Source organism: Tiliqua scincoides, chromosome 1 (genome assembly GCF_035046505.1).
Source record: "Tiliqua scincoides isolate rTilSci1 chromosome 1, rTilSci1.hap2, whole genome shotgun sequence".
Classification (NCBI taxonomy): domain Eukaryota; kingdom Metazoa; phylum Chordata; class Lepidosauria; order Squamata; family Scincidae; genus Tiliqua; species Tiliqua scincoides.
Window position 1 is genome coordinate 203,580,904 of NC_089821.1, and position 22,294 is coordinate 203,603,197.

The 22,294-nt window shown below is 42.1% G+C and overlaps 1 protein-coding gene across 1 annotated transcript in view; it reads left to right on the plus strand.

Annotated features, from left to right (window-relative positions):
• Window positions 1-7,896, plus strand: part of LOC136646958 (R-spondin-3-like) — a 28,334-nt gene extending 20,438 nt beyond the window's left edge. The window contains 2 exon segments of the mRNA XM_066622734.1: window positions 7,699-7,856; window positions 7,858-7,896. Of these exon segments, the coding sequence (XP_066478831.1) occupies window positions 7,699-7,856; window positions 7,858-7,896 (197 nt within the window).
• Window positions 7,897-22,294: the final 14,398 nt, after the last annotated feature.

Below are 22,294 nucleotides of genomic sequence, written 5' to 3' on the forward strand. Positions count from 1 at the left end.
ATACGCTTCAGGTACTCCCTTCAACTGGCAACTTTGTTGTTCAAAAGCAGTTGTTTTAAGCAAACCAGGCACCCTGCTACAGACTCAGAAACGAGCAGTCCATTTTCACTCCGCATTTTCAATTTCTGTTAATTGAGAGAATACTGACACGTAGTGGAAGGGAAGAGAAGTAGATAGACTGGGTGGAAATGCTGCTGGCACATCCTCTTCTTGGATACTGGAAATACAAGGAGTGAGAGGGAGTGGAGGCGCAGCGAAGAGGAAGAGGAGAAATCATTTATAAGCACCACTAATAAAAATGGCCAAGGCATGCAAAACATTTTGAAAATGTCATCCATATTTTTAAAAGTAATGAAGGGAAAATTTAGTGCTGTTTAATTATTTTTCCATGGAATATTTTCATGTATAGTAGCTCTGTTATGGCACTGTTAACCACAAGTAGTATTTACTTCCTATTGTGCTCTTAGCCAGAGTCTTTACGAGACAATTTCAAAGTGGGATCTAAAATCACTGGCATCTCCTCTCCGCAGACAGATTATTCCAGGCATCACCTTTGCCAAAGCTTTATATATAGGAAGTGGTTGAGAAAGTGTCCAAGTTAGTGTAGGCACTAGAAGAATGATTTCAGAAGTGCATTCACAACAGGTCCAAAAGAGACTGTTAAATAATTTAGTCTAGACTGTTCCCTAATACAAACCATATTTATCAATTTATTGTGGGTTGTGGGGTACTACTAACATCTATACAAATGCATATCATAGAAAAAAGGCCATCAAGATTCAAGGAAATAGCAGTCTAGGCTTTGCTTTCTGGACTACATAATAATATTAATATGGAAACAACCATTCATATATATACACATTAACATCTGATAGCCCAGTCCTTCATTCTGGCACCCAGGGCTGCAGCAGCTCCTCGGGAGAAGGGAACTTTCATTCCCTTCCCCCGGGTAAGCTGAGTAGCCCTGCAATGGGGCTGCTCAATTCTACATTGACCCAAGGGTGAGCGTAGAATTTTGAGCCTCCTCCGTGTTGGGCTAGCGGCCCAAAACGGAGACTCAGGGTCCGGTGGAGAGCCTCCCTCCCATCCTGTTCCCTCTCCCCGGCTCACCTCCTCCCGCCCTCTCCTGTGCTCCACTTGCCTTCCCTCACCCCAGAACACCTCCTCCCCACCTCCCCCCACACCCCAAGGAATGGGCCCAAAGTTGCTTGACATAGGCTTTTATCTTCTAAAAAGGTTCCTCGGTTCTCAACTGCTGGTGTACTTATTTAGCCAGGGGAATTAGCCTCTACAGAAACACAAAACTTAGTTTCAGGGATGGCCCTGGGGGCGGGCGTGCGGGGAGCTGGAGGCGGGGCTCGGATCTGGCAGTTATGCTGGATCCCAACCCCCGTCCCCGGGGAGAACGGAGTGGCTTCAAGCTCCTCCATTCTCCTCGGACTTGTGCCGCCTCCAGAGGTGGCGCACGTCCAAGGAGACCCATTGGGGCCAGCAGCCCTTACCCAGGGGTAAGGGGAAGAGTTTCCCCTTACCTCTGACTGAGCTGCTTCTTGCCACGAACCTGTGCTGGATACAGCGCAAGCCTCCTGGCTTGCCAGTTCCAGTGCAAGTTTGGATTGCACCCTAAGTGTTTTAGGAAGGAACCTTCTAGTGTTCTTCATTTTCTTCCGATTTCCCTCTTCTCCTTTTTTTCACTTGTACTGATTGCTCTGGTTCCATGCTACATTCTGTGAATTCCATGTATTGTTGGTATAAGGTGTGTGTGTGTGGGGGGGGGGGGAGATAAAGTTTTTATTGTTTCAATTTAATATTGAGTTGTTTGATCGTTTCTACAACTATGCCTTAGCAGTTTACCAGGAAAAGCTTTTTAGTATGTGGTGACAGTTGTATGAAGGCACATACCTGGGCATTGGCAGAAAAACTTCAGTGCAACTGAGGTGACCTGCTTTTCAGTTCAATGGCTGATTTACTATTCCTGGTTACCTTCAGTTTCACCTCTTTCCAGTTTTGGAAAATGATGGGGCTCAAAAATGTTCTGGAATGTCAGTCACTCTGCATTGGATGTATCAATATGCACTGTTGCTTTGTAAATTTAGTGGATTACAGATATTATTACATTCTGTGATCTTTTTCACACATCTCATTTCATTTCTATACATTCAGTTACTGTACATGGTATCAGTGTGTGACCAGACTCCACTGAAAAGCATTGTGTTGAAGGTGATGATAGGCATAATGTACGTTCTATCTATGATGTTATACTTATGAAAGTCCAGTGGTTCTCAAATGTTTTAGCATCAGGACCCACCTACCAAAAGTTTACTAGCTACTCAAGCTGTAATGGGGCTACATTCCCCTCACAAGTAGCAGGTTGTTTAACCCTTGATACACATAGCCTAATCTGCCTTGTCAGTTTCACAACCCACTGAAAATTGGGTCACAACCCACTGGTGGGTCCCAGACCCACAGTTTGGGAACCACTGCACTAATCTATTCACATGCACAAATCATCACAGTCATGTTGGTGTTGCAGTCATCAGGTGAAGAACACAGCTAAGTTCCGTGCAGAGTAATATGGAATCAAACTGACTTTTAAAAATCATCTGACTTTTAAAAATCTTTTAATTAAAATTTTCAGATATGATAAATAATTGTAAAATCATAAGTGCAAAAAGTTATCAGAGCAACATATTGTATCCAACAAAAGCAATAAGATATCCAGACTTAACATAAGATATATTTATAAAAGAAAAGAACATCCCTCTGCATTGTAAATTAACTGCATTGTGGCAGTACATGAAACTGAACATGCAAATTACTCTGCCACCTATGGTAATTAGGTATCCTTCAGCGAACTGGCATATGTTATCTCCATCACTAGATGGCAGCATCTAGGGAATTATTATTCCATGAAGGATCATATAAGCACAAATGGAATCATAAGATGAATATATCAAGTTCTGCAATGAACCCGATGAATATCCTCAGGGAGTCTCTCTGATAGACTTTTTGATTCAGCAGCATCAATTACACATTAATTACACAGGCCTGCAAATTTGAGAGTCAGAAAAACTTTTTTCAAAATTTAGTTTCATATGAATTTGGGTTGTTGATTTTAAAAATGGCATGAGTTTTACCCTATCACGTCTAGGTTTGGAGATACAGCATAGCTTCATTGGTGAATAGTCTAAGCAGCTTCCTCATGAGGAAGCCATGGCATAGGCTTCCTCGTGGCAAGGCTATGCTGTATCTCCAAAACTAGATGTGATTGGGGAAAACTGGTGCCATTTTTTGAATAAGCGCAACAAATATACCCAAGTCTAACTTTTAGATAGCACAATGTGTGTTGGCCTGTGTTGTTAGTGAAGCATGTAAAACATTTCACAAAATAAGACTCAAGGGCTTTTGCACACTAGAAAACATTTTGGGGGAAATCAGGATCAGCTCCAACTATACAACCTAAATGTTCTTCCCTGCAGCAGTGACACCCAAACGCATGCAGTGTTTGCAAGTCAGTGCCAACAGGGAAATGGGACGGGATGCTGCATGCTGCCTTTTTAAAATAAGTTGATTTGATGGTTGTGGTTTTTAAATTGTGACTTTTGTTTTGAATTGCTTTATTACTATGTTTTGCTGTTGCGCTACTCATCCTGCACACATTAGAATGCGATTCTTTTGTCAGAGAACGCAAAATATAAATCTTGAAACAAACAATTTGCATGAACAGACAACAAACATCAATATTTGGATCCAGAAACACAATGCAAGTAAGTGAGGCACTCTCAGACATTACTCTTGCAACATGGAATGTCGGTCACAAGAAGAGGGTTTTTTGGCTGTGCTCAAGTCCAGTACCATTTGAGCCTGACTAAACAGAACACATTTTATCTCCTTCTCTACTTACGTTGCCGTATCTGATACAGGGAAGAAGTTTTTTAAACATTTCTCCCTGGGTTTTTCACCCGTCCCTATATCATGTGAATTGGCTTACTTCCCTGAGTCATATGAAACCATCTACTCTGTAGTCCTTTGGGACACTGTAGCTTGTTGAGTTATGTTCTTGGCTTGTGATATATAATGTGGACCACATTATGTGGAGGGAAGAGGAATGGGTTGATTCTGTCTGGGTGCAGGGGTATTGAATCACTATCTTATGTAGTCCCATGAACCCTATCATTTAGGAAACTAGAGAAGAAAAGCCCATGTTATATTATACACTATCTGAAATTGTTTCATTACATGTTCATTTATTGCAGTTTTTAAGTGAGAGCTTGAAGAGAATTACTACCATCAAAATCGTACAGTTCCTTCTTTGGTTTCTTTCCCATTGTTGTAATATTATACTAGAAAGAGTTCAGATATCTGCTACGTTAGAAGCATCTGTCTCTTATCATGTATAACTTGTCCTGTTTATTTCTTAAAAAGCAGACTAAACATGCAGTTCTGACACAATACAGCATCACTGTTGTATTTCTGGTCTGCTCAAATGTCTGTGCCAGCTGAACTACAAAGTCTCAACAAAGAGCAACACCCATGACCTCAAGGGAATCTAGTAGCCAGGATTGTATTGTTGAAGACTGAAAACAATCTTATTCCTACTAATAGTCCCAAATCTCTTTGGGACAATACAATAGTCACCCTTCCAATTATCAAACAAGCCAGTTTTTAAGGAACAAATACAATAGGCTGGTATTTGAAGGTAGGGGTATTTCAGTGATTCAATTATCAATGAATACATTTACATTTTTCTCTATTAGCCCACACAGAGGCAATAGCACAATTTCTAGCCATGCTTTATGAACAGTGATTGGGTATGTGGGGTAGGACAGTCTAGGTCAGTGTTTCTCAAACAGTGGGTCGAGACCCACTAAGTGGGTTGTGTGCCAATTTCAGGTGGGTCCCCATTCATTTCAGTATTTTATTTTTAATTTATTAGACTTGATGCTACCATGGTATGTGACCGCATTTGGGGAAATGTTACAGACCTGTATTTTAACAAGCTACTATGTATATTCTTTTAACAATGATAGTAAATGGGACTTACTCTTGGGTAAGTGTTGGTAGGATTGCAGCCTAGGATTGTTAAAAATTTTCCTGCTTGATGATGTCACTTCTGGTCATGACATCACTTCCAGTGGGTCCTGACAGATTCTCATTCTAAAAAGTGGGTCCTGGTGCTAAATGTGTGAGAACCACTGGTCTAGGTATAGGATATGGTAGGAAACAGGCAATGGCTGCTACTCATCCACTTTTTTTTTTTAATGGTAGGGCTACATGCTCCATTCCAGGAGAGGGGAAATGCAAAGCTGCTGCTGGACATTTGAGAGCTACACATTCTGCAAAGCACAGCTTTTTGTTCAGTTCTTTGTGCCAGAGGGACAGTGTTATAGTGTGTGCTTGCCACCCATCCAATAATCCAGCTCACCAGGATACATTTAAAGGCAAGGAGTTGGCCAATTGCCCTCTTCCTCTGCCAGTAACACAAGGTCACTGTGTACCTGTTTGAATGGACAAACACTGGCAAATGAAATCGTAAGCTCTTTTGCGCTGGATGGGATAGGGGTGCTTAAAATTATGTTTCCAGCAGACATTTGTGGAGTTCAGTCCAAGTGTATTTGAAAGCTGGCTCTTCTCCCAAAAACTGGTCATACTTCTTAGAAATGAGAAAGGAGCTAGGAATTTATGTAATATTGCATTAATGGACTCTAGGCAACTTGAAGCTGATCCAGGAGCAAACAAGAATTGTATCAGTGGTTTTAGAAAAATTGGCTCTTCCAGCATGTTTTCTTCATTCTGAATTGTAACTTTTCTATATATTCTCCCCCATTTTTTGTGAAATACTAAATGAGGTTTATTTGGTAGGGGTGGGCAAAATAAGGTTGCAATCCTATACACACTTAACAGAGTGAGCTCCACTGAACACAGTGGGACTTACTTCAGTATAGGATTATGCTGTAAGTCCTGTAGGCCAAATACATCCCACCTAGCCTTTTCCTTGATATATACACAGCCCTGACCTGCTGCCATATTTTGACTAAACAGTAAGCCAATTATTCCAGGGAAAGTGCATGCGGGCAGTCCATGCAGGCAGGATGGGAGAAAGTCCATGCGGGCAGGATGGGAGAAACCTGGCAAGAGGAAAACTCTTATTGGTGCAGATATGATCCATAGGTCTTTAAAAAAATCACACACCCTGGCGTAATCACACACCCTGGCATAACCCTGGCATATATGTCTTTGTATTCTGATGTGAAATTCAGTGTGCGTTTATGAGGAGGTGAGAAAGTAGATTGTGGGTGCAGTCCTAATGAACTTTCCAGCACCAAGGAAAGGGCAGTGCAGCTCCAAGGTAAGGGATCAAACATTGCCTTAGCTTGAGGAGGTTTCCATGACTGCCCCCAAACTGCAGGATGCAACACATGCCGCACCGGCACAGCTATGCCAGTGCTGGAAAGTTGGTTAGGATTGCGCCCTTCGTTTATAAACACAGGTTTTTCTCTGTCACGTGGTTGTTAATAAGAACAGTGGAACTGTTATTCAGAATCCTCCTAGGGCTGTAAAGTTCCAGCACCCTCACTCAATGCTCCATCTTGTCCAGTGCATCCATTTACAGCCTTGCACCTCTGGTTCACGGATTTCAATGACATTACATCTTTTTTTCTGTTTCTTTCTGTGAGTTAAGCAATAAGACACAATACAGTAAGTTGTTTGGTACAATACAGTACAGTAGTGTACAATAGTACATTTCTGCAACTGAACAATATAACTGATTTGTCTAGAGTCACTAGACAGACAGCCTTGCATACTTCTTACCTTATAATTTTTAACCCAATTGGTCCAGGGAGAAAAAGCAATATAAAGAGGGTAATAAGGTGTATTGAATGAGACATGCTGATTTACTATACACAGAACAAACATCAGTGATAGCTAACAAAGCTATTCTGCTATTCTGCATTACCCTTCCTACTTTAATTCTATATTCGGGGGACTTCTGCCTAAGAGGTGGTTTTTGTCTTTCATCTCAAAAAAAAAAAATCTTTGAGGACTGTAGCAGATGTACTTGGAAAGCTCAACAGTTCCCCCTTGTGGACTGTAACCAGCAGTGCATGCACGGGGTGCAGTCTTTGGGTCAGTAATTCAGAACAGATCCAAAGCAGTTATTTAATTCTGCTTGTTATTAATTGCTTCATAGAGAAGTAAATAATTCTTCTAACTTTTAAAGTCAGCTTAGTTTACTTTGTATATACTTCGCTCCCCACCCCCAATTTGCGTCTCAAGCTCCAACTGTACCTACTTAATTTTAAAATCAGATTGTCATGACCTGATTTGTAGTCATCTTTCTCATCTGGTTAAGCTAAGTTGTTTTCATATCAATAATTGCAAAACAAGATTGTAAAGCTGTGTGTATGGTAAACTTGAGCAAAGGAAAGCAATGTCTTTCTGATACTGAAAAAAAAAGGTACCATTTGGCTATTAGGACAAGTGTGGACTGGGTGTCCTTCCATTTTGCTGTTCTCTGCTGAATCATTTCATGTTACTCTTGGAAGAAGCCCTCCTTGGGTATGTCTTATTTGTTGACTTAGGAATGTAAAGCCTGCAAATACTTTATTACAAAACGGACAATACAACAGTGACAAAAAAGGCAATCTAAAGAAACATTGATTTACCCTTTAATGCATTATTGCTTTTTTATTTCAGGGAGAAAAAGCAAAGAGGAAAGGCGAAAAAAGCCAAAGACAGAAGAAAGCAAGGAAGCTAGGCAAGAAAACAGAGGCCAAGAATTCAGAAGACAAAACCGAGAACCACAGGGAAACAGAAGACGAATGCGGTTGAAGAACCGAAGAGCACAGGATAAATCAGCAGAAACCAATATCCCTCAGCACTGAACACCTGTAATTGCCCTTACACCACTGTTTAAGACTTTTGCTGCTGCTATTTCCACCAGATACTTGGGGCCAGTGTTGCCCAATCAAGCCACAAAATGGACATTATTACCAGTTATACATAAACAACATTCCAAATAATTCTTACTATATTCTTTGTGCAGGCATAGATTATTAAAGAGACTGACATACACCAAGCATTTTTTTTCTTAAACTTTAAATGGGATACCTTCAAACTGTTATATGATATGCTTCCATGCATCTCTAAGAGGCAATTTAAAAGTTTTGTATATAATTATCAACATGGTATAAGGTATAGCAATATATTGAATAACATCTGGGAAAAACTGTCTTTTTCCTTTGTAAAATATTTTTCAAACTATTGTTTATGAAGTGAGAGATATCCAAGTATCTCTTAGATAGTGAAGTAAAAAATGCAGTATCCCTACATGCATAGGTGTACATGCTTCATAAGTGTAAAGAAAAGGAAAACATCTCTTAAGAGGTGGTGGGAATCTTAAGGTTTATGTCCCCTGGTTTATCAGATCTAAACTACCTGGTGGTTTCCTGGATTTTGTCCCATATTCTTTATAAGAAACTCCAGACTGAATAGCTACAGCAGGGATGTCAAACTTGTTTCATACAGAGGGCCGAAGTCTGCATTCATAGTGCCTGCTGAGGGCTGGATGTGACTTCATTAAGCAGAAAGTGACATCATTAAGCAGATGACAGCCAGAAATAAGCACTTTGTTCTCACATAGGAACTCATTAGCTGCAAATGGCAGAATAGAAAATGTGCAAATCTTGTTCATATTTTCAAGTTATGAGAGAGCCCAATTATCAAGCTGGGAGAGCCAAATTGTAACAGGAGTCAGAGAAATTGCTTCTAGGGGCCACATTTGGCCCATGGGCCTTATGTTGGACACCACTGAGTTACAGGGCTATGAAAGCAAATATCGGAGTGTGAAATTGAAGCAACAGGAAATATGTTGAAAGCTCTTCTTCTGAAGGACAAGTGATGGCGCTTAGCTATGCAGTGCTCTTATCCACGGGAAGGCACAATCTTTTCTCATCTAAATGATGATAATACAGCATGCGCTGTTCAAAGCTTTTTCTAACTCTGTGTAACTTAAACCTACATTTCAAACTTTCCAGTGACTGAAAAATCTTATTTGTAGGAAACAAACACCAAATTAATAAAGAACAGAGACAATAGACCACAAAGATATCATTTGCAGAGTCAATTTTTATTCTTTTTAACTTATTATCATACAGGCTGCTTTGTAACCAGGAAATGAGAGGGGGGCATGCTGTTCTTTAGAAATGTGATATCTACTGAATAAAAGGCATTGTACTAAGCATCTGTATTTGTGGTAGACTAAGGACATTGAAACTCCCTTCCTCTGGATGCTTGATTGGCTCCCCTTAGCGGTATCCTTCTGCCACTTGGAGAAGCTTTTTTTGCTTACTCAAGCTTTTAGTTGAGCTCCCCTTTTTTGTTAATATTGCTTGGCTTTTTGTCATGTGTGAGGTCCACATTGTCAGTCTGGCCAGTGAGAGGCCCAGAAAATGTTACCTTCCACCACCCATGACGGTGGGAGATGCAGAGGCAGTGCAACGAGGCCCAGAAGGACCGATGACGGCTGAATGAAGGCTTGTGCGGACATGTTGGTGGGCAGGGTGGCCTGATGAAGCCCAGAGAGAGTTGAACACCCTCTGGGTGATGAATTGACCACAAGGAAAGTGGGATGGCCCTTTAAAGGATGAGACCAGGCAAAGCGGGGAAAGATGACTGGTTGGCAGTTGTAGTGCCAGGCCAGGACTGGGGTCTGAAGCAACATCAAGACTGGGAGAGGCAGGAGTGGAATTGAGGACCCTGTGGTGCTGGCAACAGACCCAGCAGCACCAGCTTGGGGGCCATCCAAAGGCCAACTTATGTGAGGGTCAGAGGAGAAACTTGCCTGTCAGTCAGTCCACTCTAGTTAGGATCCATAGCACCACCTGCAGAAAGACAGATATGACAATCATGTTAGAGACTGACAAGCCAGCCTGTGAAGAAACATGCCTGCACATGAATGCTAAAAGTGTTCACCAAGTAAAAAAATTGAAGCCTACTTTGAGTTCAAGTGGTCAATTGGCATGGGATGGAGTTAATGGACAGAGAGGACCAAGTCCTTGTGCAGCCTCCCAGACTCCCACCTCCCTATGGATGAGGCCATGTGAGGGGGAAGGGATGTCACACATGTGTTACTGCTTTTTATCATTTTATAATGCTTTGATTATATGTTGGTTTAACAAAACGCGAGTCTCCTTGAGGGCCTTCTTAGAAGATGAAAAGGTGGCATAGAAATCCTCAGAAAAAATAAATAAATAACCACCTATTGGAGGGAAGAGGGTGGTGATGATGGAGATGCCCACTTTTGAACCAGCCCCATAGTTATGCCTTTAACGTGGTTTTGAACTGTAGCAATCAGCAGATGAAATGTTTCACAGCACAGAGGTGAATGCTATCACTGGCTAATTCCAGCAGATCAGGATGTCAGCACAGCCACGGGGCCAGTGCACAAGTTGACAACCCTAGTTAAATTCCTGATAGTTTAATCCTTCGTGTATGTGGCCTAATGGAACAAGCTGTAGGTTGAGGAGAACATATTTGTACTTTAGTCACAGAAACAGAATACACTGTGGCAGAGTTCATTTCGTTTCACTTGCTATCATTCCTCCAGGACCAAAGATGAAGTGAGCTACAAATAGGAAAGTCCCCAGAGCAATGCCACCACAAACTAGGCAAATCAATTTGAACTTTAGCTTCAGAGGAAGCTGAACAACCACTACACCTTATCTATATAGCATTTCTAGAGATCTTTGTATCATGTTGTGAGGTGGGCATCTTTGCTTTTCACCAAGAGCAGCATTCAAATTTTCACTAAGGTTAGAGAGAGACTAAGAGCTGAAAACCATATGGAATCAAGTTGGCTGTCATTTCTTTTATCCCATTACCATCTCTGGTCAAACAGTTTTGCATCATTTTTTAAACACTGGCAACAAATGGTTCTATGGTTCACCTACAACTCTCAGAGACCAAAAAAAAAAAAAAAAACCACCCCACAACTATCTCTTTGCTATCTCTAACCTAAAGACTAATTTCCACTGAGTTCTCACGCTATTTTGCTTCAGCAGCTGTGATATCAGCAACACTAACTTAAGACTTTAAGGGAGCAATCCTAACCCTTTATGTCGTGCTTTCCAGCACTGGCATAGCAGTGCCAATGGGACATGTGCTGCATCCTGCAGTTGGGTGTCACTCACGGAGGCCTCCTCAAAGTCAGGGAATGTTTGTTCCCTTACCTCAGAGCTGCATTGCCCTTATGTCACTGCTGGAAAGCACTGACATAAGGGGTTAGGATTGTGCCCTAAATTCACTTGAGGTCCACAAGCACATATTCCCTCTTTTTAATCAGTTTTACTTGCAGCACTTCTTCATCTACAAAGCAGCAGCACATGATCTCTAAACAAGCATGTGCCTGAAGGCAACTGCGCCAATACAACTCATGCAAGCTGACTGCTTCTTAAATTAACTTCCAGCTAGCATTGATATATAGCAAGTCACGACGACAACAAACGTTTGGTCTTATCCTGCCCTCTCTCCCTAAAATGGAAGCTTGAACAAGCCTTTGGAGAACTGAATATACCGTGACTTAAGCCCATGTGACATGTGCTGCTTATGTTTGGGAGCTAGCAAGGTAAAGAGGTGGCTGTGTTGGTGTGAAACCATAATTATTAACATTCACAATTTTTGAAGTAAAGTACAAACACTTTCCTTTGCAAACTTTCCCAGTTATCACATTGTCAGTGCCTGTGGCTGCTAGTTCTCCACGCTGCATTTGTTAATTAAGTAGTAAGCTATAACAGACGGTAGGACACGGTTGATTAATGCACGCCTCGGGCGGGTAGCAAAAATCCTGTTATTGTGGAGTCTGTGTCACCACAGAGTTCATCACTCTGCACTTCAGACCAGCACAATCTGGAATACTGACAATTTGAAAATGGACTGAAGATGAGAATCTCTTTTCTTATAAGAACATATTAAACATTTAAAGCTGAAACATGTATCTATTTAAGTAGAATTTGGCACCATTAACCAATAACTGCTTATCATTGATAGACATTGCTACTATGTTAACTCACAGAAGTAGTTTACCTGTGGGAGCAGTAAAACATATGAGCTGAAAAGTTCATACTGTACTGTGGAAGGATCAATAAAAAGTGCTTCGATATCTGAACATCCACTCCAGTTGTTTTAGTAATTGTTCAAAAAGGCAGATGCACAACCAGGCATTTCAACACAGTCCAACCACATAGAAACAACCCCAGGGTAATTGAGAGACAACGTACCAACTATGATCATTTCAGGGTCAGAATGACTACATGTAAACTCCTGTCCTTCAGGGTAATCAGTTATGGTAGGTTTGGGAGAACAAGACACTCTTACGAGTTCCAACATCCAGTTTTATAGTCGAAGTCATTCTAAACTATCACCCAGTGATTCAAAGTTAGCATCTAGCATGATTTATCTCTTATTAATATAACATCATCAATGCATATCACACTTCAAAGAGTACCATAAGCAAAAAAAGGACACATTTCTGTCCCAAGAAGCTTACAAACTAAAAACTGACAATGGGCAAGACAATAAAGAGAGGCAAGGATAGCAGGGGTAGGTCTTCTGGTATAAATACAGGGCACCAGCAGAGTCACATTGAGACAAGGAGAAATGGTAGCAAACAAAATCCAAATACGAGTATGTATTTGTATGTATGTGAAAATGTATGTGAAAATGTGAAAATGTATGTGAAAACCTAGGAGATCCTAGGCCTAATTCATGCATGGCAATTTTGTCAACTCATTTTCACATGGGGAGCAATTTGTGTTAGCCAGCCACCAAATGAGAACTAATCTCAGAGATTTCATGCAGTAAATGGTGAGTTTTTCATGTGTGGCTTTTTCATACATCATTGACCCATGTGAAAATGTGAGGGCTTTACTGCCTCCAACACTAACATGTCAGTGGACCTCAGTATTTCCACCTTATAATTTTCACAAGGATGAACAACACGCTGTGCCAGAACTGGCCACGGTCTTTTTCCAAGGTGGCTTGAAGGATGCTGCTTTTCTGATTGACTCACAGCACAATCCTAACTTGGGTTGGAACAGACAAGCCAGTAGGCCTGTGCTGTATCCAGAGCAAGTTTCGGGCTGGTTGTGACTCAGCCCAAAGCAAGGGGAAATAATTCCCCTTATCCCAGGTAGAGCCACAGCAGCCCCAATGGATCTACTTGGATCTGTGCCACCTGAAGAGGTGATGCAAATCTGAACAGCCCGAAACTGCCCCAGGCTGCCCGGGAATGGGGTTAGGATCAGGCATAAGTGCTGGATTCTGGTCCCACCTCCCGCTCCCGCCCACGGGCCCACCCGCCCCTGCCCTCCCTCTGCCCTGAATGCCTCCTCCCCATTCTCTCCATGCCCCTCAGACCCCCATGCCAGCCTATAAAGGCTGGCACAAACTTACTGAGCCTGGGGCTTGTGTTGTTGCGGGAAAGCCAGCACTGTGTCCATGCACTTGCCTCCCCAACTCCCAAGTCAGTGCAAATGTGCCTTATGGCATGTTTGCTACAGTCCCAGGCTGGCCCAAAGGCGCACTTGGATTGTGCCCTCCGTTACAAAAGCCAAAGGAACAAAAAGCAGCCAACGATGTCAAAGAAACAAAGCTACTTCAAATCCCAAACAGCGCTGACTTTCACATGGCTGGTGTCTGCGAGAAGGACAGAACTGTAACTTTATGCCTTTGATAAATGCTGCAGTCATCACCTTTCATCATTATGCTGGCCTAACAGGAAAACTCAGGGAGGGCAGGTATAAGACAAAATAGCTGCACCTCAGCAGAGAACCCACCAGTTAATTGACAGCAGTCCATTCCTGTCAATTTCAAGTATGAATTATTTATGACATATTAATTTGTTATAGTAAATTCAGGATGAAAAAACCCTTAATTAAGGTTTGGTGTCCCTTTGTGCTTTGCATTGCGAATAGATGGATGCACCCTAATTAGTCCCACTGAAGTCAGTCTAACAAAGAGACAGAGGGTTGGAGTTCTCCCTGAAAAACAATCTCTGAAGCAGCCACAGATGTTTTTCAATTTTAATTATAACCTTATAACTGGCAAAACGTCATTGTCATGGTAACATGCCGCACTATTACTTTAAAAAGAAGAGCCACTGGAATGCTTGGCAAGTGAAAGAGCCTGATAGCCTTGGATTCTTACGTTACCAAATCATAGTGAAAACTGATGATTCAGAAAAAGATGCTTAGCCAGCTCCTTTGCTCTTTATAGGGTTCTCTGGCTGCCTCCCTTGACCCACCTCCCCAAGACTATCACCTCACCAGAGAGAAGCAAAGTGTAAACTAGCCCTCTGGAGACCTAAACTCTGACATTTCCAGACAAGCCCTGGAGATTTATTTTCATGATAAAAAAACATTTTTTAAACAAATATTCATAGCTTTTTCTGAAGAATGCAAACACTGTATGTTTTTTCACATTGTAATAAAATTGATTTTTATTAAATGGCTTTTCAACCATGAATTTATTTATTTATACAGGTATTTATATATCGCCTTTCTTTGGTCGTCAGATTTCTCCTCAGACTTTAATCCAAGGCGGTTTACATAGGCAGGCTGTTCTAAACCCCCGTAGGGATTTTTACAATTGAATAGTTCTAGTCGTTCATAGAACTCCTCCTTCCAGCTGGATTCCTTCCTGGTCTGGCCTCTCTCTGGCTCTTTTCCTCCCACGCTTCACTTGAGGGCAACTCCTCTCTGCCACCGAGGATCAGCTCATCAGTACATCAGCGTGTCGTCAGTTCTCAGGTACTTCCGGTTGTTTCGAACCGGCAGCCTCAGATCTTCAAGCATACAAGGTGGCAGCTCTACCAACTGAGCCAGACCTCCTGCTAGACCTTATGCATATATAGTTTGTTTTTTTTTTAAAAACTAGATAGATGGAGATTATGACTATTAGTGGCTATAAAACATGAGAATTGCATTCAACCTCCAAATTCAGGAACTATTTAACTGGAATTTCTAAATGATGCGAACAAGCCAGATGGGATGATGGGTTTTTTTTTCTACTTCTAAGGGGCATCTAACTGACCACTGCTATAGGCAAGAAGGCTGGACAACATTGACTCTTGCTCTGATCCAACACAGTCTTGTGCACTTGAAGTGGTGAGACTATGAAAGACTGATTGAGTAAGGAGGGTAGTACACCATGCTGGATTATACCATTCAGCTCCTACTGAGAAGATGAAGCTCTTCTTTGGAAGAAAGAAAGAAAGTGGGGGAACTGAATTTAGATACAAAACAGGTTGTGAAAATTAGCTATTGCACAAAGTATACCTGCAAGTACATTTATATTAGGCTCCATTTACCAATTCAGGCTGCAATCCTAACCACACTTTCCTGAGAGTAAGCCCCATTGAACAAAATAGGACTTACTTCTAAGTAGACCTGGTCAGGATTGTGCCCTCAGTTTCAGTAATGGCTATCCTGTGCTGAATTGCCAATCCAATGACACTTAGGATTCTGCATTCAAAACTATCCAATCCAATGTAGACATGGCAAATTGAGTACCTTTGCATGGCTCTGAATTGTCACAGAAACAACTGGATTCCAAAGCTGGTATCAGCAAACTGCATGGATTCTTGCCCACTGGTTTCTTCAAACCCACAATTGTGCACACCTGGCAGCATATTTACACAAGTATACAGATCAGGAATATAAAGTAAACAATGCTTCCAACAAACAGCCACATACAGTCATTTCCATACAGTTGAGAGTCACAAATAGTTTTTAAAACATATTGTAAGAAAACACTGCTAAGGGCAGTGAACAAAAAATAAATACATTATTAATAAAACAAAGTTTTTAAAAATAGCAAACAAAAAGCATAGCAGCCTATAAAACTAGCAGAAATACTTGTTCAATATGGGCTCAAAGGGGAAAAAAAGGATAGTGATGTGATTAGACAGGTTGAGTGTTGCTAGAACTATGTTTAAGAAAGAACTGAGATAACTGAAAGAGTGGGAAACTCATAGAAGGATGGAACAGGGTAAGAAACTAAAGGAAAGGGTGATAAGTGTAAGAAACTAGAAAAAGAACAAGGAAAGAGCACTGATAAAACTAAGGCTCCAATCCTACTGTGGCTGGCATTCCAGCAGCACAAGATCCTCTACAGTGGCACGACAGCCAGGTCGCTGTTACGTAGTCCCAGGCTATGCGGTGCACACAGAAGTGACACCAGGTGGCTCCACAAGTACAGGTAAGTTGGGGTGGGCTGTGGGCAAGATGGGGGAGTAATGGGGCACATTGGGGTAGAACCAGGGGACATGTTGGGGAGGGAGGGATCCCATCCCTAAAACCTAGGAAATGGCTGGTGTACATCCAAGGAGACCCATCGTGGTGAGGCAGCCTACTGGGAGTAATATTTTTACTTACTTCCTGCAGGTTGTCCAATTGCCCCTACTGGTGTGCCCCACTGACGTGCCTGCATGCTAGAACATGGCAGGGGACAGAATCAGGCAGTAGGTTATCCAAAAATGACTAAAATTTTGGATGCACTGCCTCCTTTCACACGAAGATTAATGACAGAGGAAGAAAGACTGATTAAGTTATCAAACTGAGAAAAAAGCTTGGAAAAAAGAATTGACTGTCACCAAGTCTGTCTGAGAGAGATGCTGGAGAGAAATAAACAGTAGGACAAAAAAAATATTGACGCTAAAATACTGAGTGGAGGAAGCAATTATATAATTTTTTACTGTATATAATTATAAAGTGTTATAATTGGAACAGTGCCCAAGAGTACTAAAAATGAATTTGATGGACAATGTAGGGACATCAGAAAAACCCTGAGGGATCAAGAATGACCAAATATTCATCTAATTTAGCACCCATTTTCCACAGTACCCACTAGATGCTCCTGGGACGCTCAAAAGCTGCTTCTGCCATTGTTACACTGCAACTGGTCTTCAGAAATAGACCACTGCTGAATCTGGAGGTAGCACATAATTATCATGACTAGAAACCATTGGCAGACCTGCCCTCCATGAATTTGTCTAATCCCCTTCAAATGCCATTCTAGTTAGTGGCAAACACAATATCTTGAGGCAACAAATTCTACACAGTAATTTTTTGTTGACCAATAAACTCCCAGCTAATAAATGAAAGAATTTGTGAATTTTGTTGAAAAATAAAAGGCTGATGTCCAAGAAATGTATTAAACAAGGAGATTAATTCTTTCTCCAGTAATATTGAAAAAAAATAATAAGAATGTTGACAAAGAGGTCTAACAGAAATAGTTACAGTAAAATTGGGTGAAAGGAAAAATGTTTTTGAAGTCCACTTAAAACTGTTGAAAGTGGAGTGATGTCACACCTTCCCGGGAAGAGAATGCCGCAGATGGGGTGCCATCACTGAAGAGGCCATGTCCCTAGTATCCACCAGCAAAACCCAAATAGTTGGCAGATCAGAAAGCAGGGCCTAAGATACAAACCTTAGTGCTTGGATAGGCTCTTATGGGCACATGTGGCTTTCAAGACTGCCTTTTATCAAGACTTAAAGCTTAAGGCGAGAGGAGGCAGGCAGCAGCCGTGCAGGGGGAGAAGTGGCTGCTTTGACCCTCAGGCAGCAGCCACGGCTGCTTTGCATCTCCTGCTGCTGAGCAAGAGAAAGGCTGCAACCCAATCCTCATTTACCTGGGAGTAAGCCCTATTGACTATTATGGGGCTTACTTCTGAGTAGACACGCATAGGGTTGGGTATCAAGTCCGCCCCGCATGCTGATTGGGTAGCTAGAGAAGCCCAAGAACGAGGGAGGCAGGAGCAGGCAAGCAGGTCGGAAGCGATGGAGTCTGCTGGGGCCACCAGCCCAAGAACTGAAAGCCCCTTTTCCTGCCGCTCCCCAAAGCGACCCTCCCTGCCTCGCCTTTGCCTTTCAGAGGAAGGGCTTTGGGCCACAATCCTATCCACACTTACCTGGGAGTAAGCCCCGTTGACTATAGTGGGCTTACTTCTGAGTAGACATGCACAGGATTGGGCTTTTGGTCGCCCTCTTTTTTCTTAAATACAGGAGCAGGCAATTGGCACTTCTCCCCACCCCACTCCCTCCCACAGGCACATCCCGCCCCAAATCTCATAATCGCAATTAGCACCTCTCTTACTGTCCCTCCCTTCACTCCTCTGCACCTTTCAAAGGTCCAGAATCACTTTCCTCACATTCTTCCCCCCCCCCACTCCAGCTAATTCCTGCACTTCTTTCAATCATGTCTCTTCTTTGCCCCTCACCCCACTACGTGCTTAGTCTGACCTCTCTTTACCAGCACTTTCTGGCATTACACTTTAATAACATTTTTCCTCCTTTCCAGAATCACATATACTCCAAACTTCATACTCTCCAAACTTCTTGTGAGTCTTTGGCTGCAATCCTAACCCCACTTTCCTGAGAGTAAGCCCCATTGAACAAAATAGGACTTACTTCTGAGTAGACCTGGTTAGGATTGTGCCCTTTGTCATGTAATGATTTAATTGTATTAATTATATTAATTAAAAATTAATTGCAATGTAGTAATTTAATCTAAGTAAAAAAACTGGTAGTGTGCCTTGACCATTTTAATACCTTGTCAGTGTGAGCTGAAAAAGGTTGAAAATGGCTGGTTTAGTCACTTGACCTCAACTGAATCCCTTTAATTTCCTGCTCTTTGGAGTCAGATGGGCTTCATAATCCAGTGAGTTGGCTCAAAGCCTTCTCAGTTGAAGAACAGAACAATGGAGGTGGCTGATGTACTAAAACAGCCACCCCAGGTGATAGCAAGGTCCAAAGTAAAATATACTAGATGAAAATATACAGTAGGGGAAATCAGGGGTTTTCACTAGCTAGCTCCAGCACTTTTGATGGATAGTCCTGCTAACCCTAGGTGCACAAAGTTTATACTAGTAGAACTTTTATAGTATAGATTTGCAATTTGCCAGCAGACCACTGGCAATAAGCTATGGCTGATGATAGAAATATAGATTAGTGACATCAAAACCAAGGTGTCCTTCAGGGATCATTCTTGTGTGTATTTATTCTCCAATATAGCTTGCTCAATAATAATTTGGCTGCCATCTCCAGAAGGATAAATCTTAAACTGAATAATTATGTAGATGACACAAATACCTGGGAGTATTTGCTATCTGAATTGCAAAAGACACTCTGAAAAGACACTATCTGAAAAGAAAGACAAATATAAATGAGCTGATCTTTGTATGTAGCAGATTGAAGAAAACTAGCATATATGAGATTAACCTTTAAATGGCTTTAAACTAGCATATATGAGATTAACCTTTAAATGGCTTTAAATGGAAAAGTTCTGCTGAGGGGAAAAAAGAGCATATAAAAAGGTGACGCTACACCAGACCAAGAAATGAATGGTAGTATTGGTCAGAAGGGCTGATTATCTTTGAGTATCTTTAATCCTGTTACTGGTGTTACAAGAGAAGCCTGATTGGCCAACTCTCATGTCCATATACAAAACAGAATAAAACATTTACAGTATCTGTGAAATGAATAACCTCTTATTTCCTTCATACTCCTTTCGGTATATGGAATCAAATGGAAAAAGTACCCTGTGAACTAGGGTCAGTGCACATTCAGTCTGTATCAGCCTGTGCCATGATGGTGAAGGTTGCAAGAAAACATCAGGGCAATTTATGTAGACCTTGCCCCAAACTAGAGCCAGGGGGCCACTTTCTTCATTTCTTCTGCTATTTAAACTGTATTTTGAACTTTTGTTATAGTTATTGTTGAAAAGCAATACATGAATACTCTTAAGCAGTATATTGTTGGCATCCTTCAGTCTTGGAAGACTATGGTGTCACGCTCTGAATGGTGGTTCTGGAACAGAGTGTCTTCTCCAGTGCATGAAGCCTGGGTAAAGAAGGTATGGAGGATAGGCTGTTACCCATGCAGCAAATCCCCCCTCTCCACGTTGCTGAAATGGTCCAATGGAAAGGCAGAGGCCAATACGGTTGGTTCCAGCGGCGTCACAGGAGTTGCCAGAACGTGACTGTGTTCAGCCATGAACTGCCTCAGGGACTCCGGCTCCGGATTTTGCCTCGAGGTTGACTCCTGAAGCCTTTTCCATGAGTACCATTTGAAAGCCAAGGCTGCTATTGTCATAAACGGAAAGAGAAGAGGAAGAGTTAGTAGAACAGTTATGGTTGTTATCCTGAAGTCTGTATTCAAAAACTGTCTCCAAGACTACAAACCTATCTTTCACTAAGCATTGCATTAAGGAGACAGGCTCATATGAAGAGAAAACATCTGGAGAAATGGAGATTCTATGAGACTTTCTCATGGAATAATACTTTTAAAAACCCTACTGAAAAATCAGTTTTATGTTCAGCCTTCCTATGTAAACTGTCTTGAGTTTATGAGAAAGGTGGTACTGTACATAATACTCAGAGCTTCTTGCCTTGACCCATCTTGCCTAATTACCGGTCTTTACAGTGAATGGAAAGCTGTGTTGTGCTAGTTCAAGGGATACTTACAATGCAGTTATGGTTGCTCAACTGTGGCCCCAATCCTACTGGGGCCTTGCACTGCCAGAACACAAGTACTGGCAGCACAAGGCCCTTTACGACAGCACAAATGCTGGGCCACTATCACTCGCTGCTGGACCACTGCCACAGTGAGAAGCACAGCACATGCAGCAGAAGCTCCAAGAGGCTCCACTAGACCTGGTAAGTTAGTAGCTGGGGTGTGTTACGGGTGGCAAGGAGAATAGGAGGTGTTTAGGGGTGGGGATGGGCTTATCCCAGAAGTATGAGCATGCACCAGGATCCTATCTCCTCTTTTTCAACTTGTCCCATCCCTTTTCTCAGAATTACACCAGTAATACTGCTGCATAGGTCTGAGGAGACCCATAGGCCCGTTCAAAGGGATGTCTGTTCAAAGGTAAGTAGAAAATATCTTTACCTCTGACAGGCCTTATCATTGGCTTACCACCATGACTGAATGCATCATGCCCTCTGTCAGCACAGCTGCATCGTCAGTATTGGTGGGGGATAAGATTGGGCAGTCAGTGTGACACACAAGCAGAAAGTGGCAGAAAGGGATGACTGCTAAGCATAGGATGCAATCCTAACCCCTTATGTCAGTGCTGGAAAGGGCACTGGAAATATGCTGGAAATATGCAGCACTGATGTAAGGGAACAAATATTCCCTTGCTTTGAGGAGGCCTCTGTGAGTGACACCCAATTGCAGGATGCAGCACATGTCCCATTGGCACTGCTATGCCAGTGCTGGAAAGCACTGACATAAGGGGTTAGGATTGTGCCCTTATTCAAAGACCCGCTCATACTATGCCAAGGCTATCCTGTGCAGTCATGTTTTAAATTTGTTTATAATGTGGTACTTGGATCAAGAGTCCACCAAGTCGTTGCCACTAGTGACCAACCAGACACTCTAGGAAGCTCATAAATAGCGAGAGGTGGAAAGTCATTTCCTGATGCTCACCCAAAGCATCTGGTCATCAGAAGTAAACAGTCCCCAAATACAGAGACTGCATTCTGCTGCCATGGCTAATAGGAATGAAACAACCAGTAGGACTTGGGACCGCACAATAGTTTTCATTTTACTCATACTCTGAATCAGGCATATTTGATGATGTTAACTGATCCTCTTCTACAAGGGCCACCTCTGTCCCAAGTGAGAGGGTAGCAACCAGGGGGCAAGCCTTCTGTGCAGTGGTGCCACAACTATGGAATTCCCTCCCAGGGGAAATGAGAACTACTACCTCCCTCATGGCTTTTTGGTGAGGGCTCAAAACATACCTGTTCTGTCTGGCATTTGGTTGCTGAGTGAATATTTTCCCTCTGTGCCTCTGAAATACTGCTGTGGCTTCACCGCCTCCATGGACTTATTTGTTCCCTCAATGGCTCAAGGATATGTGTTAGGTCTTGTTTTGCTTCTTTGTTTTGTTTTATGTTTCACTGTTTAATGTTAAAATTAATATTGTAATGTTTTGTTTGATGTTTTCTCTTCTGACCTGTTTGGGTTTGACATGGGAAAGGTAGGGTGACCAGATGTCCTCTTTTTTCAGGACATGTCCTCTTTTTTCCACCTCATGTCCTGGAAAAGAACTTAAGGGCACAATCCTATGCATGTCTGCCCAGAAGTAAATCCTACTGTGTTCAACAGGGCTTACTGTCCTGAGTATGGATAGGATTGCAGCCTAAGGGCCCAATCCTATCCAATTTTCCAGCACCAGTGTAGCCACAATGCCGCTCCAAGGTAAGGGAAGAAATGTTCCCATACCTTAA